This window comes from Mixophyes fleayi, chromosome 2, assembly GCF_038048845.1.
Source record: "Mixophyes fleayi isolate aMixFle1 chromosome 2, aMixFle1.hap1, whole genome shotgun sequence".
Classification (NCBI taxonomy): domain Eukaryota; kingdom Metazoa; phylum Chordata; class Amphibia; order Anura; family Limnodynastidae; genus Mixophyes; species Mixophyes fleayi.
The window spans coordinates 227,581,862-227,609,781 of NC_134403.1; the positions used below are offsets into that span (position 1 = coordinate 227,581,862).

At 41.1% G+C, this 27,920-nt stretch overlaps 1 protein-coding gene across 1 annotated transcript in view; it reads left to right on the plus strand.

The window, feature by feature from the left end:
• Positions 1-3,470: 3,470 nt before the first annotated feature.
• Positions 3,471-27,920, plus strand: part of PLCXD2 (phosphatidylinositol specific phospholipase C X domain containing 2) — a 45,863-nt gene continuing 21,413 nt past the window's right edge. Inside the window, exon 1 of the mRNA XM_075195558.1 lies at positions 3,471-3,775. Within this exon, the coding sequence (XP_075051659.1) occupies positions 3,691-3,775 (85 nt within the window). The 5' untranslated portion in view covers positions 3,471-3,690. The remainder of the gene's footprint in view (positions 3,776-27,920) is intronic.

The following is a 27,920-nucleotide window of genomic DNA, read 5'->3' on the forward strand; positions in this document are numbered from 1 at the left end:
GCTCCAAAGAATTCAAGACCTGGAGGATTCGATAAAGGGAGAATAATCAGTGTCTGGTTTATTTAGAAATTGAGTACACACTAGAGAGAGCATACTCACTGTAGCATAGTCTCACCATGCAAGTTAAAGAGCCCTCACATCTTACTGATGGAATTACTAATCTTTTCATACCTTGAAACAATGGAAAAAACAAACAAAAACATTTGCTTAATGCACAAGGAACAATAACATTTAGCAGAAAAACAGTTCTCTGTAAATAGTTCTTGGTAATTGCAGAAGTCACATTTCGGAGCTTCAACTTTCTCATCTTGAAAGCATTAGACTTATTTTATATGTAGAACATAGAAGAAGAGACATGTGATTAAGCAACTCTTCTTTCTTACAGAAACAAATACCGATATTATAATAGTTGCAGAAATCCCTTTAACCCGTGAAGGTCTGGCTATATAGTCTTTTTTCTGCAATATAGGTGTTATTATATAGAATTAACTTTATGGTGTCCCCTGTCATGCTGTTTACCGCTCTATTATCATCATCAGCTATTTATATAGCACCAGTAATTCCACAGCGTTGTACAGAGAACTCACTTACATCAGTCCCTGCCCCATTGGATCTTAAAGTCTAAATTCCCTAACATATACACACACAGACCGAGAGAAGAGACAAAGGTCAATTTGATAGCAGCCAATTAACCAACTAGTTTATTTTTGGAGTGTGGGAGGAAACCGGAGCACCTGGAGGAAACCCACGGGGAGAACATACAAACTCCACACAGATAAGGCCATGGTCAGGAATCAAAACTCTTGAACCCAGAGCTTTGTGTTTATGATATGCTGTCTTTGAGGCATTGTCCAAAATAGATGCACTCTTTAAAGATCCTCCAGACAAGTAGTTTGACTTTTAATAAAATATATTGGTTCTCTCTTCAGCTTTTCGCTACTCTCCTTCAATCATGGAAACCTTTCTACGTGCGAGACTACTGACTTTCTATCCTTCATGGTCTTACTATCCAAGCCAAGCAAGGATCAAAGCCTGTGTCCGTAGAGGAAATCCCAAATGACCTCACTGGGATCTCCTGTGTCAATGCAATAGTGCTCAGCTAACGAGAATGTAAAATAAGAAAACTTTCACACGACACAAGACCAGAACTGAACAAAACCATTTTTGGTATCCTCCCATCCCTTGCTGAGGTTTATAACTATCAATTTGCTGTATCTACAAACATCCTTTTGTGTTAAGTATCTTTTCACTCCTACTTTTCACATTTACATTGTAAATGTACCAAAATTGCAGTAGGATCTGTTTCCATTTACTAGTTTTATTTCTCGTCAAGGGGAAATTAGAAAACGCCAATAGTTTTATATGGAAAAGTGCCTATTTATGTTATAAGTTTAAGAATTGCTAGGGAAAATCAAGTGCTAAATTTAGAAGGAAATCTTTCTCAAATATGAACATACTCTTGTTTTATTCTAGATTTAACACAGACAACTGTTAGCTTTTTACTTCTTTGCAACATTGTTGTAGCTCACTGTAAAAGAGTTAGTTTGGATGCATTTTTTCATATTGCCGTCCATACGTACTAAAGCTTGAGAAAAGAAAATAGTATGTATTCTGCTTAGGTGAACAGCAGTTTTTTTTTCCCACCTCCTGGTTGCAAGCAAGGGCTTGACTAGAATTTGAAATGTACAAGAAGCAGACAATTTCTCAACTCCTCTGGCTTAGTGTCCTCTGCTGATCAGTTCTTGGCTGCTATTACCAGCCTACACTGTTAACCAATCACATGCTTCCTTTAGGTTACTATGACAGCAGCTGTGGCCTGATCACCAGCTGGAGAAGGTGATTTTTTTTTTTTTTTTTTTTTAATTATTATTATTGACATTTATATAGCACCTCCATATTGCAAAGTGCTTTACAGACATTTAATCATTCACATGAATCTATGCCCCAGTGGAGCTTACAATCGTTATTCCCTAGCACACACACTCTAGAGTTAATTTTGTCGGGAGCCTAGTAACCTGTCAGTATGTCTTTGGAGTGTGGGAGGAAACCCACACAAACACAGGGAGTCAATACAATCTCCACCCAAGGCTCTGGACAGAATTGAACCAATGACACCAATGCTAACTACTGCACACCCATGCGGCCCATTATCTGCAGTCCCACTACTGCTGCCTTCCCAACTTGCAGCTGCATCCTCTGCTACCGCAATAGTTCTGCTCCTGCAGGCAAGCCATGGTCAGCTCAAGTCAATGGCGACTGCAGAATTTCAGATCACTTCTCTCAGAATACAGTATGAGAAAGTGATGCAGAGAAGCTAAGATTATGTTGCAGAAGACAAATGAATCATCACTATCATCATCACCATCATCAGCTATTATATAGTGCCATTAAGTCCGCAGCGCTGTACAGAGAACCCACTCACATCAGTCCCTGTCCCATTGGAGCTTACAGTCTAACTTTTCTAACATACACACACAGACAGAGAGACTAGTGTCAATTTGATAGCAACCAATTAACCTACCAGTATGTTTTTGGAGTGTGGGAGGAAAACCACGCAAAAACGGGAAGAACATACAAACTCCACACAGCTAAGGCCATGGTCCGGAATAGAATTCATGATCCCAGTGCTGTGAGGCAGAAGTGCTAACCACTAAGCTACCCACAATATAAAAATGTGTTAATATCAACTATAGTTTAGAAAAAAAACACAACAACAACACTGATTTAACCCTGTTAGCCATCAGAATTTCCACGATTTCTAGGGAAATAATCTTTCTAGCAGGAGTGTAACTAGAAATGTGTGGACTGCATAGCAATTTTTTGAGGAGCCCACTCCTCCCCTAAATTACCATGCACCTCTCTGCATATCCTGCTCAGAATAGGGAACATTAGAGTTCCCTTTACCTCCAAGCAGATTTTAAATTTGAAGTTCTAGAATGACTTTTCATGTGACAACATTCTGAGACTTCAAATGCCTTGTGGTGTTGGCAGCCAGACAGCAGAACAGAGCTCATTATGTTACCTTGCTGGCCACCAACATCATATGGTCATGATTAGTAGTTAAATACTTACAATAAATCATATCTCTCCTCGGGAAACTGGGACTCGTAAGACCACTACAGAACATTGTGATAATGTATAGACATGAGTGATCTTGTTTTGAGTTGATGGGTATGGTATTTGTGACTAGACAAATATTTCTACATAATGAACCATATACCATAGAATATAAAACTATATCACGAACAGAAAATCATATTGAATAATTAGGCGAATAGGATTTCTTTGGTGGGGAGTAAGGGATAGTTTCATAGTATCAAAGAGCAATTGTTATCTTCAATTGACATATCAATGCTTGCAACAACCTTGTTTTCACCACAAGGTGGCGTGGCAGCAGGCACATTATCCTCGCGATGGTCAGACACATCTGACAGACTCAATTAAAGGGACAGCCCAGTTTACCCTGCAATGACACATAAAACGCTTTGCATGGCTTGTCACTCACACATAGCTGTACCGAGCATGCGGAAGACTTGCTGCAGTGTCACAGGAAGACAACTTTACTCAACTGCATAGATCAACTGGCGATTTCAGAGATGTGGGATTATCCATGCAACATACACTGAGGTGGTCTTCAGTGTAATTATTATGATCGATCTATCTAGCAGGCTGGGGGGAAAGTCATAAGTGATGGCTATAAAGTGCAACGAAAACTGGATGGGTGCTCTGCCGGTTTGTTTAAGTACATTACCGCTGGCCAACTTGGCAATACCAGGTATATTTTCCAGCCTTTCTATTTTAAACAAATAACAACAAGGTATAATGTGTGGTATTTAGGGTGTACCAATGTGGACATATTACGTGATATGTGTATAAATTAGTGTTACTATTATATTTCAGTTTAGTGCATGGTACAATTTATGTCTTCTGGAAAGGATCTATTTATTATACATGGAAATCATATGGAGGTTATGATGCAAAGGAGTGCATGCATACTCCTCTTCAGTTTCACGATAGCCTGACCTCACAGATTAAAGTACTATCATAATTTAGTAGCAGCTCTGTTAAGTGTTTTTTTTTATTCGTACATGGTCACAAAGTAAATGTAATTATTTTCATGTTATTCGAAAGTAAAACCTTTACATGGTATGTGTGGTTTTTTTTTTTTTTATGTTTCTTTACTTATATAAAAGAGCACAGTTACATTAAAAGGTTTACTATTTTGAACTCTAGGGGAAAAAAAGCAGTAATCACTAAGTATAGCATAGTATTAACATTGTGATCAAAATAATTATTGTATTTGAGGCATATGTGGAACCAGACAATAACTAAATTGGATTAAAAATGCAGTGTATCAACTGCCTGAGCTGCTTACTAATTTTCAGGTTCTGAGTTTTATTAATCTAGTATTGAATATTTTTGAAGTAAATTATTTGAAAATGTTTAGAGCATCTATTACGACAAAGTGACAACGAATGCAACAAAATGTACTGATTACCTGATTTTTGTCAATATTACAACATGTGATCGCTATTTTTGAAGATAGCGCTTTGACTTTATAAGCAGTTGATCGTTATATTTTTCTGAATGCATTTTGTGCAGTTCTCTACGTGTGAATTTTTGTTTAGTGGCTTCCACTCCACATGAAGGTCACAGCCATATTTTGTGATTCTTTTTTATATCAACTGCTGTGTTCAGCCTGCCCTAACATACCCCTTCAACATAAAGTAATACACCCTTGACAACGAAAATAAACTGTTGTACATAGATCTATGATAAGAAAATACAGAGATTTACATTGTCTATTTTATATATTTTACATTTTGTAAGTTGTGAGGAAGGAGAAGTGGTAGAGAGGGGCATGCAGTTTTGAGAAGACCTGGGAAAAGACTTTGGTTGATATTATTACAGAAGGAATTGGAATACTTAGTTGTCCATAGCCATAGAGAGCTGCTTGTGGCGATGGTCATGGTTTCTGTTATCCAGAATCCAATGTCACATTGTCAGGGGTTTGACAATGTATAAATCATACAGCTTCGGTCCACAGATGGTGGATGAGAGAGCGGCGTAGATGGACTGCACATTGTTGCAGATATATACTGGTGTGTGGCTTCCTCTGTGGGCTCCTTTTCAATAAATTCTTGAGAGTGAATCCACTGAGGAAACTATACATAGGTAACTCCTGCTACAGCCTGTGTCTCCTCTTCTCTCCCATTCTAAGGACCCAGGCAGTACCCCCCCCCCCCCCCCATCAAACATCGACAGACCCCTATTCCTATACAACAGAAGCCATAACCACCACCCACAGTCAACACTCCATGTCTACAGACAGCTAAGCACTACTTTTTTTTCATGCATTTGTGTACCTGTACACACATTGTTGCTTTGGGTTTGCCATGGCATCCTTGTGACATGATAGTATTTGTTTTGTTTCTGGTGTAAGTTCCTACTTTCTGATAACCCACTTGAAATCTAAATATAAAAGAAGGTTCAAGACCCTTTAGAGACTTCTGTGGTTGGTGTTTCTCTTCACCATGTTGGAGAATGCTAATCTCTTAGAAAATTGGGGAAATTGTGTATTATTGCATCGACAGACTATATTGCAAGACATGTTTACCTTATCTCTTTCTCAATAAATCATTCACGCATGCTTCCTTCAGGATTAAGCTTCATATACATTGGTGTTTGACATGCTATGAACGAGTGAGTCTTTAAGAAAATTGCTGCCCCCTAATAAGGGACAGATTTGAAGAAGTGTGTACTAGTTACTAGGGCACATGCCCCATGATGAGGACATGGCATTTGGACATGCCAGCCGCAAGGGAGACCTTCGGGACACCCTATTGTGACTGCTGCATAGTACATGCCCCATTGCACCTATGTTGGCTGATCAGGTACGATGGCATGTGGACAATAAGGGCACAGCGAGTCACAAGAGCCTGAGCTTTATAACAGCCAGTGCCTCTGTGCTGTACAGTCTATTCTAATCATGGACACAGGAACAAACGCAAATATCCTTACTCTTCTTCCCTATTTCCCCCATGCCCCCCTCTTTCCCAGTGTGGGTGAATGCCTGCTGCACATTAGTGATGGTTAATTGAAACTTCAAGGGGTTAATGCTACAAGTGGGGTTAAGGCTACAAAGGGTTAATGATGTATATGGGATTAATACTGGCTCTGCATACTATGGAGTTACTGGCTCTGCATAGTATGGGGTCAATGTCAAAAGTGGCCAAAAAACATACTGGTAGGTTAATTGGCTCCTAACAAATTGACCCTAGTCTGTGTGTGTGTGTGTGTGTGTGTGTGTGTGTTAGGGGATTTAGACTGTAAGCCCCAATGGGGCAGGGACTGATGTGAGTGAGTTCTCTGTACAGTGCTGTGGAATTGGTGGCGCTATATAAATAAATGGTTATGATGATTATCGAAGTGGTTAAAACAATAAGGGGTGCTTACATATAGAATTATGATAGGAATCGTTAGTCGTAATGGAAGTTGTAGTTGTATTAATAATGGGGTAATTGTGGTAAGGCTGTGGGTAATGGAGTAAGATAGGAGTTTTATTGTGAATTGTAATGTCTAATGATAAGGACTGTAGTAGATGTGTGAATAAAAATTGTAGTGCTAATTGTGTTAGATATTAGATTATGGCACACACACATTTCATCCCTTCCCCAAAACACATGAAGCCCATATCTATTCTGTCCTGAGATAAGTACTCACAAAGTACTTGTACATAGTTATAATACAGGCAAGTAATATAATGTAAAAATGGCCATTAGCATATTTGCCTCACTGTTAGACCCTCAGTGCTATCAGAGTGGAAAGAGCACGTCCTTTAACACATGCGTATTCTAAATGCATGTTAAGACGCATGTAAAAGCGGATATAAACCACATAGACTTTATGTATGCATATGATATACATTTGTATATGTCATACTTACCAACTTAGGCAGCCATATGTCCGGGAGGGGGCTCCATCATGGGGTGTGACCACGCAAATTGCGTCGTTAGGTCACGCACCCTGCTAATATTTGTCAATTTTAGCCTATCGGTGGGTGGGAGCAGGACAGGATGATGCCCACTTCACCAACGAGATGAGCTGGACCCGGGAGGTGACCCTATTCTCACGGGAGTCATACCTCGCTGCCTAGGTATTCTTGACTCAAAATTATTCTTTGTTCCCCACATCCAATCTATATCTACTTATATATATTATGAGATGTTCACTGATCCCCGTGGTTTGGTTTTAGTTGTGGATCTGTATAAGCTTCGCGTTTTGGTTTTGGCAAAACCGACCTTGTGTGTATTGGAACTGTATTTTTTTTTTAAAATATGCTAAAATCACATAATTTTGCTCTTTTTGTCCCTCCATTATTATTAACCTCAATAACACTAATTTTCAGTCATTTCCAGACAATTTTGAACACCTCACAGGTCACAATATTATTTTTATCCACTTTTGGCCAAAGACTGCAGCGAGCTGGCTGGTTACTAATCGCCAGAGCAACGGCACAAACACACGACAGTTCATAGCACAGTAGTGTCAGAAAACAAAAGTGGTGCAAGACGGAATTGTCCTTGGGCCATCCCACCCACCCTTATGTTAGATATTAAAAAGGACAAGTGCAACTTTTGTGGCTGAAGTGCTTGGTTTGTTTGGGCCCCCACAAAACAAGCTACCAATAGCTTAGCTGCCTTAAGCCCAACAGTGCTATCAATGAACTCTACAGTGGCAGGATGTTGTTGTCATCATCCTCACCCTCATCAGTGTGCACGTCACCCTCACACAATATTAATTCATCCCCGCTGGAATCCACCATTACAGAAGTCTCTGTACTTTGATTTAGTTGGCGATAAAGGCCTTCCTCGTGGAATTTGTTGTTCATTTTTATGAGCATCATCTTTTACACATTTTTAGGAAGTAGCCTCCTACGGCAATTGCTGACAAGGTTCCCGGCTGTGCTGAAAACTCTTTCTGAGTACACACTGGAGGGTGGAGCTTAGGTATTGCAAAGTGAGTTTGTACATGGGTCTCCAAATTGCCTGTTTTTCCTCCCAGTATGTAAAGGGACTGTTTGACGTGTCTATTTGTATGCTGTCATTAAAATAATCCTCCACCATTCTTTGGATGTTGATAGTAGGATCAGGTGGAGTTACGGCAGAGGTGTCACAGTTTTTGGTCAATTCTTTTAGACCAGACCCGATATCAAAATGTTGTGCTGAGTCATCTGCATCATTCCTGGGTCTCTTGGGAAAGCTAGTTGCCTAAGAAACTGAAGGAGGAGTGTCTTGTACGACTTGAGATGTCAACTTGCTCACCAGGAGCTCCTTGCATCTCTTGAGATCTGGGTCAGCTGGAAACAAAGAGAAGGCAAAGCTCTTAAACCTAGGATCAAGCTCAGTCGCCAAAATGTAGTGATCCTATTTCAAGATTTTGATAACTCTTGGATCCTGGCAAAGCAAATAAAGTACTTGATCTACAAGTCCGACATACTTAGCATAATTACTTTGTTTCATCTCCTCCTCCAGTTTCTCAAGCTGCTTTTCCAATTTTACGGGCCACAGACAGCATCTCCTGCACGTCCCTATCATTTTTCAAAAAGCTCTGCAATACCAGCTTGATTGTGTGAACAAAACAGAGAATGTGATTGAATTCACCCAGCTGTAATGCTCTCACACTATTGGTGGCGTTATTAGAAAGACATATCCTGAGGAGAGTCCAAGTAGGATAAGAGATGTAGCAATGACATCCCTTAGTTTTGTCAGCTGTATGCCTCTTAGTGAAGTGGGTGATACACAGAGTAGCCTGCCTCTGATAAATGTGACATAGTTGAGTACATGCTGCTGCTGTTCCTGCTGGTGAAGGCGATTCACCAAGCCAGTGGGCTGTCACAGTCATATAATCTTTAGTTTACCCAGTTCCGCTTGTTCACATATCTGTGGTTAAGTGGTACAGTGGGTAGAATAACATTATGTAGCCCAATAATCACATTTTTATGAACCTTCTGGTAGAGGTAAGGAATAGTTTTTTTAGTAAAATGGTGTCGTAACGGGGACATAAGGCCTCAATTAACTGTCTAAAGCAAGCTGCATTAATAGTGGATATTGGACTAGCATAGTTGTCATGGCGTCTGTGATCCACTTTGCGACTGGGTGACAGGTTTCATACTTGCTTCCTCTTGCAAAGGATTGTTTAACAGTCAATTGTTGTACAGTACTAGTAGTCTTCTTCTTGGTCTGCTTCTGGGATGAAGATCCACCCCCAGCAGCAGTGGGACTAACGCTCAAGAGTTCTTCAGAGGAATCCTGGATAGTGGAGGAGTCATCTAGCCTTAGCAACTTGGATGCAGGACTAACTCCGATCACTGTTGAGGATATTGATGAGGAAGGTGTTGTGGGTGTAGATTGCAGGTGCCGTGATCTAGGTGATAGAAGGGAGCTAGCTGATGCTGGACTGCTTGTTGTTATTTTTTTAGCATAAGTTTTAGATTTTCCCAGAAGCTTCCCATAAATTCTCTTCAAATGGCGCAACATGGATGAGGTTCCTACATGGTTAATGTTCTTACCTCTACTGACCGTGGCTTTACAAATGCTACAAATGGCTAGACAATTGTTGTCAGGATTTGGGTAAAAATAATTCCACACATATTAGGTGGAATTTTTGGTCTTAAGCCCAGGCATGACAATGGCTTTCTTCTTATCACTGTCAAGAACTGCTTCCACTGGTGCAGGACTTACACAAACAACATCATCATCAACATCCTCATTAACGGCCGTCAACATCTACAGATATCCGTCTTCATCCTGTTGCAAATCCAAAGTGTTATCCTCAATTTGTGCATCACTGGCTACACTTGGGCTGCTCATCCACCCATCTGCAGAGATGCTGAACAGAGGCGCATGTCAAATAGAGGTGTGTGCTGGGTGTAGTCTATGTTGCTTCACTTGCGAGTACAAATATGGCTGACCTCTCTGGCTAAGAAATTTCCTTCTGTTTGCTTGAGAAATTAGCCATTAGCCATATTTGCCAGATACAGGGATGATGGCTGTGGTTTTGGGGATGTGGGGTACACACAGTAACATTTTTAGCCCTGGCACTGCATTCATTGTAAAGTGTTAACAGGTTTGTGCGGTGCCAGAGCAGCTGTGTAACAGAGCCCGTTTAAACCTCCTGCCCCTCAGTGATATCAGTTAATTTATTCACTCCACTGAGCTGGGGGCTCTGTGCCGCGGATCCTGCACTGCTCATACAGAGTGATGATCAGTGCAGGGGATTAGGGACACATAGGGATCATGCACTATAATACTGTCTCTACTCCGTGGTTCCCTCTCTGGGCATGTGTGATCTGGGACTGATGAGAGCATTATAACTAAGGTGACGCTATACTCACTGGGAGGGAAAGCCACCAAAAATCCATGAATGCAGCAGCAGAGACTCTCTCTCCATGTATTGGCAATGACGTCACGGCGGGTGAACTAATGACCTTGTAAGCAGCTTTGGGAACTCCAGAGGTGAAACTATTGTTTTTCTTAATGGGAGCATAGTAGTGTGAACTTCCTGTGCAGCAGTCTATATTCACCCCCAATCGTGGAGCAGATTAGCTTCACCACTCTCCATCCTGTTAGCAGCTCCATTAGGGTGAAGGTGACAGGGTGCAGCAATTGATTGGGCTGTCTTCTACCACTGCGGGGAATATCTGCCCATGAAAAGGGAAAAAGCTGAGGACAGGAGACTAACTGTAGCCAGGGCTACCTACCTCACACCATAAGTGAGTCCAAGATGTCCAATGGAAAAGTGAACGAATGCTTTGCTGCTCCACTGATGGCTCCAGCAAGATGGACCACTCAGAGACCTCCGCCACCCCTGCCCCTAGTACTCCCTAGCCAAGTATTTCCTCCATCTACCTTTATCCATAACATCTCACCCAGGGCTGTAATGCGGAAAGCGCTGCAGTAGGGAGCGCCATGCCACAGGGGTGCGCCACCTGTCATACTATTCGATGCAGTGTTCTAATGACTGTCACACAGAATGTAGCCAGCAGTCCTATACCTCACCCCTCCACAGCAGTAGCCCGACACCACCAAGTTCCCTCTTCTGGGACATTAACAACATTACAGTGCCTGATTCGGCCATCGTCTGCATCTTAAAAACAGCTCTTCCGGGTATCTGTCACCCTGATCCTTCTCATCATACACTTATGTTACCTGCTGCTTGAAGACACAGCCTTTTGGGCTCTAAAGAGTGAAGCTGAGCGGCACCTGACCTCAACTTACAGAATGAGAAATGGGAGCTAATGAGAAACCACACCTGCATAGACAACCAGCGTCTGGAGATCTTCATCACAGTGCTCAAGGTTCCTCTACACACTGTGGAACTATACATATACACATTGCGCCTCTATATATATACACACTGCGGCACTATACATATACACACTGCGGCACTATACATATACACACTGCGGCACTATACATGTACACACTGCGGCACTATACATATACACATTGCGCCTCTATATATATATATACACACTGCGGCACTATACATATACACACTGCGGCACTATACATATACACACTGCGGCACTATACATATACACATTGCGCCTCTATATATATATACACACTGCGGCACTATACATATACACACTGCGGCACTATACATATACACACTGCGGCACTATACATGTACACACTGCGGAACTATACATATACACATTGCGCCTCTATATATATACACACTGCGGCACTATACATATACACACTGCGGCACTATACATATACACACTGCGGCACTATACATATACACACTGCGGCACTATACATATACACACTGCGGCACTATACATGTACACACTGCGGCACTATACATATACACATTGCGCCTCTATATATATACACACTGCGGCACTATACATATACACACTGCGGCACTATACATATACACACTGCGGCACTATACATATACACATTGCGCCTCTATATATATATACACACTGCGGCACTATACATATACACACTGCGGCACTATACATATACACACTGCGGCACTATACATGTACACACTGCGGAACTATACATATACACATTGCGCCTCTCTATATATACACACTGTGGCACTATACATATACACACTGCGGCACTATACATATACACACTGCGGCACTATACATGTACACACTGCGGCACTATACATATACACACCGCGGCATTATACATATACACACTGCGACACTATACATATACACACTGCGACACTATACATATACACACTGCGGCACTATACATATACACACTGCGGCACTATACAGTGAACCATTATACACACAGTGACACCATACACGGATTCATATACACACAGTGACACTAAACAGGCGTCCGTATAAACACAGTGACACTATACAGGGGTCCCTGTAAACACATTGACACTATACAGGAGTCCGTATACACACATTGACACTATACAGGGCTCGATATACACACAGTGACAGTATACAGGGCTCGATATACACACAGTGACAGTATACAGGGCTCGATATACACACAGTGACAGTATACAGGATCTATAGACACACAGTGACACTATTCAAGGGTCCTTCTACACAGTGACACTATACAGGGATCTATAGACACACAGTGACACTATACAAAGGTCCTTCTACACAGTGACACTATACAGGGATTTATAGACACACAGTGACACTATACAAGTGTCCTACACAGTGACACTATCCATTTCAGCCCTTTGACACTGTACAGCGGTATATATACACACAGTGAAACTGTACAGGGGTCCATATACACACAGTGACTTTGTACAGGGGGCGTGTAATATGAGTTATCAGTGCTGTAAACACCGACACTGTTTACTCCTACATAATTATTCCGATAATGAACAGAGCGACATAACTACTTACCAGTAAAAAGACACAGAGGAAATCCGATGAGAGGACATTGCGACACTTCCAAATGACGTCGGTTGCATGCGTGATTTTTTTTGTTTTTTAAAGCGGACCAAATCCTGACTAAGCAAGACAGTCACCCAAATTCTGGAGTGCCCCACCAGTTTCAGGACAGTTGATAGACTGTCCTGCTCTCTCCTACCTGTTTTTGTCACTTTCACCATCTGTGGCTGCTGGTTTCTTTAGATCAGTTGCTGCCTGTCTGCATCCTGGAATGTTGGAAAAGAAATGGGTACATGAAATTTAGGAAACTCCAACCAGCCCCGGCATTAAATTAAAAATATACACGCTTAATAAATAGACCTATTTTCCTCCAACCAACCCCAACATTAAGCTAATAGAATTCCCATTTAGTTATATTTGTGCAGCCCCTTTTCTATAGGTATATTTGTGCAGACCCTTCTCTATAGGTATATTTCAGCAGTCCCCCTCCCTATAGGTTTATTTCGGCAGTCCCCTTCCTTATACTTAGATTTCGGCAGCCCCCCTCCCTATAGTTAGATTTCACAAATCTGTGAATTAGCAGCTCCACCATTTTGTGAGTGACAGCAATCTCACTGCATGATAGTGCTGCATCTGGAGCTAACCACAGGATGTGATAGCATACCATGGCTGTATTGCGCAAGGAACACGTCCATTAAGGCTTCTGTCTTAATCATCGTAATTTGACTCCTTTTTGGAGTTTGAGTAGTTTCAATAATTTTCTTAAAATCTTAAATTTCAGATGATGTGTAAGTGTAACAAGCCTTAATCGGACATGTTAAACCCATACTTGCCAACTCTCCTGCAATGTCCGGGAGACTTTGGATTCCGGGTAGGTCTCCCGGACTCATAGGAGAGTATGGCAGCCACCCGCATCTGCCCACTTCCTAGTGAAGTGGGCAGAATTAGATAAAAATGCAGCGATTCTTATGGAATGGCCGCATTTGCCCCCCCCCCCCCCCCGCAGATAAATGACGCGGTTCGTCATTACGTCACGGGGCCCCACACCCGAAACAACCACCTTCCCCACGCAGCTCGCGGATGCCGATGTCTAAAAGTCTTCAAGTATGGTTAAACCATAAGGTTTATCGTCCATAATAAATATATATATATATATATATATATATAGATATAGATATATATAATTATAATAATGTTCACTCAATGTTTAATAGGACAAGTGTATTAAGAATTGTAATATGTCCTACTGTAATCTCAAATGTGTGTAGAAAATCACAAAACTTTTCGATCAAAGGAGATCATAGGAGTTACAGTCTATTAGGGATCGGCTTCCTTTGTTGCCAGGGGGCAGTGCCATCAGTGGAGAGCAACAAGCAGCGATTGTGAAGCTGCCTGATGCTGAGTGGAATAGGGGCTGCGGAGGCTCTGCATTGAGGCCAGGCTGTGCTGTCCCTGGACATCTTATGGTAAGTCATTTTTCAGAAACTACAGGTACACACACTAGACACACATACACTGGTACAGACACTGGGTACACATACACTAATACACACTCTGGGCACGCATACACAGGTAGAGACACTAGGCACACATACTCAGGTATAGACACTGGGCACACATACTCAGGTGCAGACACTGGGTAGACATGCACTGGTAAATACACTGGGCATGCATATACATGTACTGACACTGGGCAGGCATATATAGAGACAGACACATTGGGCACGCATATACAGGGACAGACATTGGGCACACATATACAGGGACAGACACACTGGGCATACATATACAGGGACAGACAATCTGGGCACACATATGGAGGGACAGACACTAGGCACACATAGAATACTCTATGTATTCTATAGCAGTCACTAAGATACTCTCTGTATTGTATATGTATCACTAATACTGGCCAAATTATCATGCATAAGAGTATAAACCTTGCAGTAAATCTTGCGCTATTTTTGTTTAATTTTGAAAAAAACATTTTTTTAATTGTTCGTGCTAGAGTGTTTACAAGTAATCACAGTTTTATTTAAAAGTATGTTTTTTTTTTCATCTTTAAAATCCCACCCCTAACCCCAAGAAGAGCTACAGATGGCATTTGGAGGGCATTGGGAGGGTGAAACCCCTTCATGAGGTTTAGGGCACACACCACCATGGTTGGGGCACCCTAAAGTGTTGCACACAGGTAGTCAGAGCAATGTGTTTTTTATTTTTTACTGTTAGGGAGCCTTTTCAACTGGTGGGAGTCCAAACTCCATCCACCAGTATGCTGAGAGAGAGATGGAGGTATTTGGAGGGAGGCGTTATACATGCCCTCCTTGTTGCTGGCCTCAGCCCTTCCAGCTGCATGGTGCTGCTCACAATAGGCCCATCATTTAGCTACAGGCCCATGTAACCCTGCTGCCTTCTATGGCATACTAAGAATCTGAGTCTGTGTGAGTGTCTGGCAGCCATACTTGTCTTCCCTCCAGAGATATTTTGAAAAATAGATAATTATTTGTAGGAGGACAGCTATGAAACATTACTATGAAATGAATGCTTAAAAGATACTTGTTATTTTTTTAAAAAAATACTTCTCTGGGATTGCGGCTTTAATGTTCTCCTGTTTTTTAATGCCTCAAGCATGTATATTAATCTTTGGCACAATATGGTGTCCCTGGTTTTGTTTTGAAAATCTGCTTAGATTATGTTAAATACCCAAGGAGAAATTGTTAAAGTTTGATTGGTTGGATGTCCTAAATCAACTTATAGACTGATTTACAGTCCCTCACAAAGAAGATTATATTTTAAGTGAAATTTTTGAAATTGTAGCTTAAAATGTGTTTTCCCTAAATAATTAGATGTGAAGAATAACAAATTGAAAAAAGTGAGTTTTAAACAAGCTGTTTTCCCACAAAACCATGTCAAAACACAATTGAATGGACAGCAAAGATGAGGTTCTCACCTTGTCTCCTGGATATGATCCTAGCCAGCTCCTGCTCCCCCTTCTCTTGCTGCCTGTACTTCCCCGTCACATTGCTACTTTAGGGAAATAGCAATGTGATGATGGTGCGACATGTGTGTTGCAACTTGCAAATGACATATATTGTGGAATTATTTTCTGAACCAAACCAAACATGTTTTTTTAGAACTCATGTGAACAGCTTTATGAGATTTAATTAATTCACTAAAATTCAATAATGATAACAATATAAAATGACTGGGGTGATAGTGCTGATAGCTCCATTTTCTCTGCTGCTCTATATAAATATATGTCCATTTTCCAGAAATGAATTAAATAGGACTGTATTTAACATAATGTTATTTTCAAGTTGCATGTTAGAACATCAGGTTTTTGTGACAAGATTAGTTAAAGAGGATTGTCTAAGAAGTTAATCTGTTAATTAGAGGATTAACTGTAGATTGTTAGTGACCTGAATTCAAGAACCTTTTTTGTATGTACGGTTTGCTTTGCCTCTATAATTCTTTGTAGTATTTAAGAAATTAGTATTATATATTAATGAAAGCATATACCATAAGTAACGTAAGATATTTCTCTGTATATCTATTCACTGGCAACATTGTTTGGTAAACTTCCAATTGTGGAATTAAAGTGATTTAGCAAATTCAAAACTCGCTCGAGTTAATGTTTGATCCATAATAATATACAATCAGTAAGCATAAAATCCTCGTGAAAAGATACCACATGTTTATTTACACAACACCTGCTCTTCGAATGTCTTTAGAAATCCTTTTAAATATTTAATCCAGACAAATCAGAGGCATTTTTGAGGCTATACGTGGCACCATGTGCCCTATTGCATGGTTCTCCAGCTAAAGGACTAATCATATCATTTGGCCTCAGTGCCAAACAAGATGATCAATGTCTAATTTGACAACAACTGTGAGTGGTGCTAAACATCCAGATCACTTCCACCTGTACAAAGAGTCCTGTATATGAGGTTAGAAGATGACTGCACACATAGTCTAATAACTATCATCTTCCTACAACATTTTTCAGTATGCCCAATAATGATCCAATTTATTATGATTGGGTTATTACTGGATAAAGTCATGTCTTTAAATGAAACTCTGGGCAGAAATTATGGTGGGGCCCCTTATGCAGTGAATGTAGGACCTGATGCACATTTCAGTTCCACATGCACCATTGCACATATCACATTGGCATCTACATTAAACAAACCTTCTGCAAAAATCACCCATTTAACGGACCACCCATTTATTTTCTATTTGCTTTTAACTTGACATTGTGGCAGTTGAAGATGGCTGCACTTTGGGTCACCCCTGTGCCTCACACATTTTCATATTCCCACAAATTTAAAACTGCTAAAATGAGTGAGAAATTACATGGTGAGTGCCGAGGACATCACCCTAAGATCAGGGTTATTCAGAAGATCTACTGGAATCTCAGTACAGCAGCTGGCCCCAGCACAACTGCCATCTCTGTTCTTCCTTTGGTGATCTTTACTGCCATTTGGTGACAGCAGCTGCTGCTAAACATCATTGGGAAAATGCGTTATGATAGTAAAGAAAAATATCAGGGACACAGCTACTCCAAACTTGTGGATAAATACAATAGATCATGTGCAGCACGGAAGAAAAATAATTTTCTAAAACCAAAAGAGCAAGGAGGTTCAGTTGGATTAAATAGTAAAGCACAGTTATCATCGACATTAGCTGACTGTTTCATTTTTCGTGTTTTCACTTTCCTCTGCCGCTCCATATTAAACTATAATGCACCAATGACAGTTGCACATAAAAGCCAGCAGCCAATAACGGACTTATTATTGCCAGCTGATAAGAATCTTCAATTGATATTTCGCTGCATTATGTATCAAGTGTTCTCCACACCGCTTAGATTTTAAGCTCATGTGGGCATGGTCAAATTAACCTTCTGTTTCATGTCTTGTAATGTAATTTGGTTCCTGATACCCGCAACCTACATCACTGCGTAATATGTTATCAATTATAAAAACTTAGCCCACTCATCCATTGCTGAATTAAAAAGTGATTAGCAGCTCCTGCTGGATATCTTACTTGCAAGTTTGCCACAGTCCCTCATGGATTTGTTATATGTTCACAGAACTGGAGCTAAGTATATAGTCCCAGAGTCATTTACAACATTATTATTATTATTATTATTATTATTATTATTATTATTATTATTATCTTTTATGTATAAGGCACCACAAAGGTCCGTAGCGCTGTACATGACATATACAGAAAGCAGTGATCCATTACACATTATATGATACATGAAGAGCAAAATACAAGACATACTGAGTAAATAAATATACATATAAAACAATATGAACAGGCTTTATATAAATATCTAGGTATCAGCTCCAAAACATACTGAGATATTTCAGATGCCAAGTAATGTTGAGTCTGGTAATAAACTGTATTTACCATTCCCAATCCCCACAATCTTAGCTGCTCTGAGTGGAATCAGCAGAAGGATATCTGCCTGCTGTCTGGCAGAACTTCTTAATGCTCTGTACTGGCAGTCAGTCAGAGTTAAGTGTAGGACAGGAGCTCATGCCACTATCAGCCAATGATTGAAAAAGTCAGAGAGATAGATTTGAAAATAGATGGAGGAAAGTATCCTCAGCAGCCACCTATTGCAGAGAAATACATATCCTTTGCTAGCCATATATTGCACAAATACCATTTTGGTGGTAGTCATTGGTGCGAATAAGAGATTTCCAACATCAGTAACTTTGACAAAAGAATACCAATTTCTTTCATTTAGAAAAGTAGGAAATAGCGACTTACTGAAAAAGTGACAAGGGGGAATTCTGTCAACCCTGCTATTAACCCCGACTGTAGAACATGCCGGCACTCAGAGTGACGTCACTTCAACTAGCGACAGTTACATTGCTAGTATTTTGGGGGCAAAGTGAGGACCTGCCAGCTCTATAATGTTTTTTTTACAAAGGGTTAAACATTATTGTAAGATTTTTCAAGGGTTACTGGGATAGGGAGGGAGCGGGATTCAGGGGCAATTGCAAAACAGAATAAAAATTAAGGTACTATACCAACAATAATGAAAAAGAAATAACAGGAAAAAAAGAGGTCAAGCTTCATGGGGTATATTTACTAAACTGCAGGTTTTAAAAAGTGGAGACATTGTCTATAGCAACCAATCAGATGCTGTCATTTTTAAGAATGTACTAAATAAATGATAACTAGAATCTGATTGTTTGCTATAGACAGCAGCTCCACTTTTTCAAACAGTGTAGTAAATATACCCCCATGTGTGGTTTTAATTAATTAAGAATGCATAACTCTACAATTTCAGACTTTCCCAGAGTAGCCTGATAAAGAAAATGCACTCTTTAAAATGTCTTTTTGCTTATGAGGACATAGTTAACAAACATCTATTTCTGATTAAATCTTAACATTTTATAAATCTAATCTCAGCTGACAAATAAGGCTAATTTACCCACTGGCAATACAACACATGCTTTTACTAGTGTTTTAAAGCCAGTAAAACCTTATCAGTGGTATGGAGATGGAATCTTTTGGTTCCAATAACACCATACACACTTAATCTTGTGCTTCCAGTTAAGAGTAGTGATAGTGGGACTGCATCTTTTGGAGGCTGCCTACTCTATTCACTTGCATTCACTGCAATTAAAGCAATAGAGTATCTACCTTTGGCCCACCCCTGCAAGTTTAAGAACTGGTTACACACCGCGGGCCTGTTTCATAAAAGAACGTAAATACCGATTTTGTGTGTATAATCCGCAAATTTGATCTGCCCATGCCCAGAACCAGACCATACGCAACTAAAAGCAGCAGCATTCAATTCAACGTCATACGCAACAGACACGTATTACAGCTTACAATTTCAGGGAGGGAACAGGTGGGAAAGGAAGTTTGCCCGCAGTCAGTGTACAGTAAGGGCATGCTAAACTCAAACGCATGCAGCCACGTCTGATTCAAGCTTTGGGCATCTCAAAGGTACTTGATTTTCTTTCGTAACTCTTGCTCCAGATACAGGGCTAGTCTAAGTCCTGATTACTAGGGATGATAGTCTCCTGTGCATGCTATAGCTTGTATTTGAAATCAGGAACAACTGTAAAAATGTACTTTATATTCAGTAGACATTAAGAACATCATAATAAATTAATTTCATGGAAAAAAATATATACAAAAAAACCTACTGTTTTATCTTTAATTCCTATATTATTAACAGGTAATATTAATTGATTTTTTTTTATGTGTGTTCATATGCAAATTTATATTTCACATATGTACTGGATGTATTCTGCAGTATTTTGTGTAATAGAGCTGAGCAGACCTACACCCGAATTCATCAACGCGCGTGTCTTCAGATCCACTACTTGTTGAATTTAGTTGTACGTATGGCCGAAATTACATGTGTTTTAAAACAAACACAGGTTGTGCTCATTATGCGTGCCTTGATGAATAAGGCCCCACTTGTTTAAAGTGATGAGGTTTGACATGAAGTGTCAGTGACATTTTCTTAATGTCAGCGGGTTACCACCCTAACGCATAGAAGATTTTACTTTGTCATTATTTATTCAGCAAAAAAATAAAATCATGTGTGAAAAAGTAAGTACATCTAATTATTCAACAGCTTATAGAATCACCTTTAGCTGCAATAACTTGAGTTTATCAGTCTCTTACATCGTATTTGAGGAATTTAATGTTTTCCTCTATAGCAATCTTATATAAAGAGGAGATCATGGTGGAGTCCTGTGGCTGCAGACCAAACTCAAATCATCTCCCCACCACTGTGCTTGATGGATAACCTGAGGTTCTTGCAATAAATGTGGCGTTATACATGAAGACCAACTAACACCACCCTGGATTTGTCTGTCCAAGGGACATTGGCCCAGAAGTCTTGTGTTTTACGATTTTGCAAACCTAAGTGCACTACATTGTGGGTTTTTTCGGGGAGGGGGGGGGGGGGGGAGGGGTTGAAGAGAAGTTCCTTTCTACTGGCTATGCTTAAACTAAAGCCATACTAGTTCAGTTTTTTTCTTTAGTAGACTCGTGAACTTTAACATTTATGTAAAATTTAACAGGCATGTAGATTGTTGGATTTAGCTTTTAGATTCTTTGCAATTTGTTAGAGCATCTTCAGAAGAATGGCAACTGTGTTTAATATATAAGCAATAATTGCTTCTCTGAGATGATTTCACATGTTTTTTTTCCTTGGTATGAAGTTATAATCGGAATGTTTTAGACTCAAATGCCAATCATTCTGCTTTTATATAGAGGTAATAGCACTGTCTGATGACCAAATAATGCCGTGCACTTCATTAGCAACACCTGATTCAAATGGTCTTCTGTGTTATGGAAGCAGGAAGAGTATACTTACTTTTTCACACATGACTACTTCATATTAGTTTATTTTTTATTGAGTAAATAATAATAAAGTACTATCTGTTATGTGTTATTTGTAACATGAAATTAGATTTGTCAGACACTTGGGCTCTGATTCACATTCGGATGTCCATGCATCTATGTAGCGTATCTTGCGTGATCCCGCACTTTGCATGCCCAAAAACGGACAGTATGCAAATGAGCGCAATTGCAGACAATCAATATACACACACAAGAGATGCTTTCGACTCTCTGTAGTTTGAAAGACGGAACGGGGTAGGAAAGGGGCGGTGTCACGGGCACTAGGAGTCTTTACCCAGGGATCACCAGGTTATGGACTTACCAGAGCAGTATAGGTGGTAATATGGTACTCTGGTAGCGGGGTGATCACGGAACAGGAGACAGCAGATGGTAGAGAATGCTCGGGGAAAGTCTATGACTAGCAGCACTGGTAATATATAGGTAATAGTACACGAACTGGATGGACAAAGGAAACGAGAGGGTAGTCAGTGGTCTGCTGATAGCAAGTTGTACCACTGCTATAGTGAGGTGGAATGTCCAGAAGCAACGAGGAGGTGATGAGAGTCAGTGGTCTGCGTTAGCAAGTTGTACCACTGCTATGTGGAAGGATACTGGAAACAGGTGACACAGGAAACAGGAATCAGTGGTCTGCCACTAGCAAGTTGTACCACTGAAATATATATGTGAGGAGGAGCACGGGGAGATAAATGTAATGCAGAGTATACACGGGCACACTGAACTTGATCCCACGATGATATGCACAACGTAGTAATAACTGAGCAGCACTGCACAAATATACAAAGTCACAGGAACTATCCAGACTACAAGGTAACACAGTCAAATGATGGCAATAGTCTCAATGGATAGGCAACTCCAGAGAAGAACAACTCAGTCCAGCAAGGTATGCAATACACGAGCACAGTCAATGATAAGTATGCATACCGTGGTTCAGAAGAGCAGCCTGTCAGAAAGGAGTGCAGGGATACCTGAGCGGCAGGAGGGCGGCAGGATACGAAGTCCCAGGAAAATGGAAGCGGTAATCAAGTAGGTGCAGCGCACAGGTAGGTAGACCAGCAACGATGGAAACAATACTCAGGAAGCAGTAGTATATAGAACTGGACACCTGGAGATCACTGAAGAGTAAAAGTGGTATGGCAGAGAAGACAGCAGCGGAGCGTTGATCCAATGCAGACAGGCGAGTTGACACAGGCAGGAACACTGTAGAAGCACGGAGAGCGGATCAGCTGGCTGCAGACACGAGGAGTACTGGAGGGTAGCGATAAGCAGGACACTGCAGATACACGGAGGTAGCAGATAGGAATCAGTTAGAGCAGTCACGATGAAACACGGGAGAGTTGAAGTGAGCTGGTAACTGTAGTGCACGGAGGCAGCGGATAGGAATCAGCTAATACAGTCACGATGAAACACAGGAGAGTTGAAGTGAGCTGGTAACTGTAGTGCACGGAGGCAACGGATAGGAATCAGCTGGTGCAGTCTCTAAGAAACACGAGAGAGTTGAAGTGGTCTGGAAACCACAGGAGAGTTGAAGTGGTCTGGAAACCACAGGAGAGTTGAAGTGGTTTGGAAACCACAGGAATCAGCTGGGCTGAATACACGAGGAAACACAGGAACACCTTTAGAGGCTTATGGGGAATGAGACTCCAAGATCAGGCAACGAGGTATAGACAGCAGGTGCTTTAAATAGGGAGTGTTGCCTGATCAGCCAATTAACTAAAAGGAACATGTACTGAAGGTTTGAAAGGGCTGCACATGCGCAGACCCTCAGGATGGTGGATGGCCACGGTTCCTAAACACACGGGAAGAAGCACTCACAGACTAGTGAGTGACAGGCGGAATACTGTAGGCCAAGTACAGTAAAGGCACATTCAGCTTCAGATTTTTCTTCTACTGGTGTGTCTGCTGTTGTAGCTTCATTATATTGTTAATGTGGCTTGTCATCATCCTTGTTTCCCGTTCTCCATAAATGTCTCCTGTTTCTCCTCAGACACTTCCCTTCATACAGAGCAACATGATAAGCTACAGATAACAGTTTCCTAGGTTTTTCATACATTTTTGACTCTCCTTCTGTTTTACTCTGACATTATCCACCAGTTTTGGTTTTAGAAGACATGTGGTTGGTAGAAGAGTCCTTGTTTATCTACTCATGAGTCCTTTGTTTCGGTGATCCAAATACAATATATACCTGCTTGTTTTGCTTTTTGTATCAGTCTCTTGACATTCTATTTTTTTACTGCAGGCTCTGCTTTACCATTACTCTTAGGATTTCCAGGAGATGACACTCTATTAATCTGTTATAGACTTACAACTCCTCTGAATTAAACTGGTTTGCATTATCAAAGAAACACATTATCTGGAATGCCATACCTCAAAAAAAGTGGGCTTTTAGCTTTTTAATCAGTCTTTGCTCTAGTATCTTGAAAATCAATCACGTCACATAAATTAGAATAGTACTCCACTATTATAAAGAATTCTTTGTCACCCAATTATTTGTCTGGAATTTCATGTGGTTGCAAAGGTTCCTTTGACTGTTTGTCCAAGATGTACACATTCCACACTTTGGTATAGAGTTCTTATATGGTCATTCATTTCTGTTATGATTCCTAGCGAATTCAGGAAGAGGCAGCTGAAGTATAGAAACCAAGTATCTCTATTTAGGCAAAATATGCGAACAAGGATTCCGTTCGTGAAATATTCAGATTTCAGGTAGCAGAATAAACAGGTATACTCCAGTACACAAATATGAACAGGTGTGATGAATGGCATGAATAGTCCACAGAAGCAACAGGTTCCAAGCAATGTCAAATACAGTTTAAATGCAGGAACAAGTGCATTGAATATGAAGAGGTGTGATGAATGTCATTAATAGTCCACAGAAGCAACAGGTTCCAAGCAATGACAAATACAGTTTAAATGCAGGAACAAGTATATTGAGTTACCCAATTGCCAGGAGGCACGAGGCTCCAGACTAAGGAGGCAGGGATCAGGATTCCAGATTGCTAAAGGCACAAAGCAGTCCATGGAAGCAAACAGACTAGCTGAGTCCAGTGACCAGGCAGAGGTCAGGGCAACAAGAGTTCAAGCAGAGGTCAGGGTCACAAGCAAACAAGCATAGTCCAGTAATCAGGCAGAGGTCAGGGCAAAAGGCAAACAAGCAGGGATCGGGAATCAGGCAAAGGGTCACAACAGGAGATTAGACAGCAGCAAAGCAAAATGGAACAGGAATAAACAGTAGACAAGCAACAGCCAGGTATAAACGAACTGCCCAGAGCACAGATTGAGGCAGGTATTAGAAGCTGTGAGACAGGTGCAGTTCTAATCAGGTAAGGAGATTAACTCCTACAGGCATGGTGTAAAGTTCAGGGGCAGAACAGCAGCATTTGAGGTACTGCTGCCACATAAAAAGTATAGGCAGAGTCATAATTTCAGCCTAATATACACATTCCCATGCACAGTTTAGACATCCTTCAACACCTAATTGGAAGGAGTGGATTCTTTTCACTCCTTCCAATTAGATGTCTCTCCTCAGATACCCTGGAACTCTTTCTCATTTGAAGATGATGCCATGTTGTTCAGACAGTTCATTTATTTTGTGTAGAAAAGGAGAGGCTTTCAAACACGCATTCTATTAATACTTGAACTAGCCATGTAAAATGTATTTGCAGGCTATTATTTTCAGTGCATGCTTGAATTTCTTGTAGTTAGTTTTTTCTGACATTGGGTGGACATTTCTGCACATTCTTGCTCAATCATATTGATTGGGTAAGCCCTGCTAAGAGTATTTGCAATAAGTAGATATTTTCCTGTGAAGCAACAGAGGTCAGAGACATTCAAGTCTTAAATGAATGTGCTGCAGACTTTTTGGGCCTTTAATACTGGTTTCTTTGTAAAACTCTCCAGGCTTGCAATTAGAATGCACCATTCCATAGGTGTATTGATGGAATTACTCCATCCCATATACAACTAACAACTAACAGTTCCTTTTTTTTTTAACAATCTATTATTTTCAATGGTCAATCAAGAAAATACATACATGAAGACGATAATACTGTGTAACAAACATAGTAAAACCAAAACAGTTATTTCAAAGTGTCGAATTCGATGAAGACATTAGGCAAGAAAATAAATAAATAAAAAAAGAAAATGACCAGTTTTTACAATTTAGAGTGCGATATTAAAAGTAGAGTACAGAAACAAAAGGGATTGGGGGGGAGCGGATAGGGGGGACCACGAAGTTAAACACTGCAAATTTTCAGAGGGTAGTTAGGGTGTAACGAACCAAGAGCAGAGGGAGAGGTGTCTATTGGGGGGGCTATGGTCATCGCACATGGGTCAAGTCAGAGGAAGATCAGGTTGGGGGGGAAACGTGTTTTCCGCGCTTAGCCATGGAGCCCAAACTTGGTTGAAGACATGGCCTCTATCATGAAGGTAGTACGTAATCTCCTCCATGGCGGTCACATGCCAGATCTGCTTTTTAATGGCCAAAAGGGACGTAGGTGAGATATTTTTCAAATTAAGAGCTATAAGTGATTTGGCTGCTGTCAGGATGTGGGCAGTTAGTTTCTTGGAGAATTTGTCCAAATCTTGGGGAGGGTACCACAAAAGGAAAACCCACGGATCTGTCAGTATGGGGCCTTCAAATATGGTGTTTAAGAAACTATGGACTGAGTCCCAGAAGTCCACCAAATAGTAAGCATTGTGCCCTTATGGCCACAGCCCCACCAACAATAGGGTGAGGAAGAAGGAAACAGTCTATGGAGTCTTGTGGGGGTTTAATACCAGCGGTAATAGATTTTGTAAGAAGTTTCCTTGAGTTTAGTTGATATTGAGCTATCCACAGTCTCATGTCCTCACAGGCCTCCTCATCAGGGGGGGGCAAAGTCCTTTTCCCACTCTTCCTCATGAGGTTTTGGAGAGGGAAGGGCCGAAGTGAAAAGAATACCATATATTTGAGAAATCATGCCCTTGTCCAAGGCGTGACACCTACAGAGAGACTCGAAAGGAGTAAGATCCCTAAGAACATATGTTGGCGGTAGGGATCGCAAAAAGTGGTTAATTTGGAAAAAGTCAAAGGGACTGAGGGTTTGGGACGGGGATTGGGGTTGGAGATCTGCAAGCGAAAGCCATCAGCCTTGTTTTGAGAAATACACTGGGATTATAAAATCTTCACGAGTCCAGCTGCGGTGTATCATGGTGGCAAAACCGGTAGAAAACACTGGATTGTGCCAGATGGGGGTCAAAGGGGATATCACAGTTGAGAGTTTTAGTTTGGAAGAGTGGGAGTCCCAGAGCATGGCATCAAATTTGATGGAAGGGAGCAGTTTAACGGCTGGGGGGCAGCGGGAAGGTGATAAGCCGCCCCCCAGTGATAGGACGTTTTAGGATATTGGCTGAAATTCTAGGGGGTCTATGATTCCAGATAAAGCGGGTGAGGGCCTTCTGGCTGTTGGCAAGGAAGGAAGCAGGGACAGCTACCGGTAGGGTTTGGAAAAGGTATAGCCATTTGGGGAGAATATTCATTTTGACAGCTATGATACTGCCCAGCCATGAGATAATGAGGCGGTTCCAAGAGGATAGATCAGTCCGCATCCTGGAAATAAGAGGTAGGAAGCTCTCACAAAAGAGGAGGTCAAAACTGGATGTGAGGAAAACACCCAGGTATTTTATCTTCCTATGCTGCCATTTGAAATTAAAATTAGACCGGAGAAGGTCGGTATCCCGAGGGGGGACGTGGAGCAGCATGGCCTCTGATTTAGTGTAGTTCATCTTATATCCCGAAACATCACTGTAGTTTTGGAGCATGGCAAATAAGTTGGGTAAAGAGATCCCTGGCTGGTTGCACGTAGGCGTGATGCAAGAATTTTATCAGCTTTGTCTCCTTTTTCATAGAAGGTCTGACAAAGCCATTTAAGGCGTTTGGCTGCTTGTTTAGAGAGGAGGAGATTTAGCTTGGCTCTAATTTCATGGAGGGCCGTAAGGTTTGTAGGGTCCAGGACGCTGTTGTGCTACCAGGGTTTGGAGTTGGACGGAGAGCTCATTGGTTCGGGCGAGGTATTCTTTTCTCTGTCTGGAGGCCATGCTGATCAAGTGCCCCCTTAGGACCGCTTTGTGGGCTGTCCACAGTGTGGATTTAGAGACTTCTGGAAGATCATTTAGCTCAAAGTAGTCCTCCAGTCTTGTTCTAATCTGAGAAACTATTTTTGCATTGTGAAGAAGGGAGTCATTGAGATGCCAGGTCATTGGGTGGGTCAGGATAGGAGGCCCGAGATATCAATAGAAAAGGAGGCATGATCAGGCCAGGGCAATGAGTGGATCTGGGCCATCTGGAGGTTTAGGGGCAGGTCATGGCTGAGCAGGATCATATCAATGCGGGTGTATGATTGGTGGGGTGAAGAATAAAATGTGTAGTCGCATGTAGATGGCTCCTTCACTCTCCGGGAGTCATAAAGAAGCTGGGATTTCATGAGACTGAGGAGAGATTTGGTGGATTGTGGGTCACCTGAAAGCGAGGCAGTGGCCGTCGGGGCAGAACGATCCATAGCAGTGTTCAGAACAGTATTAGTCACCCGCTACAATAAGGTTTCTCTGTCTAAATCGAGTCAGTAGG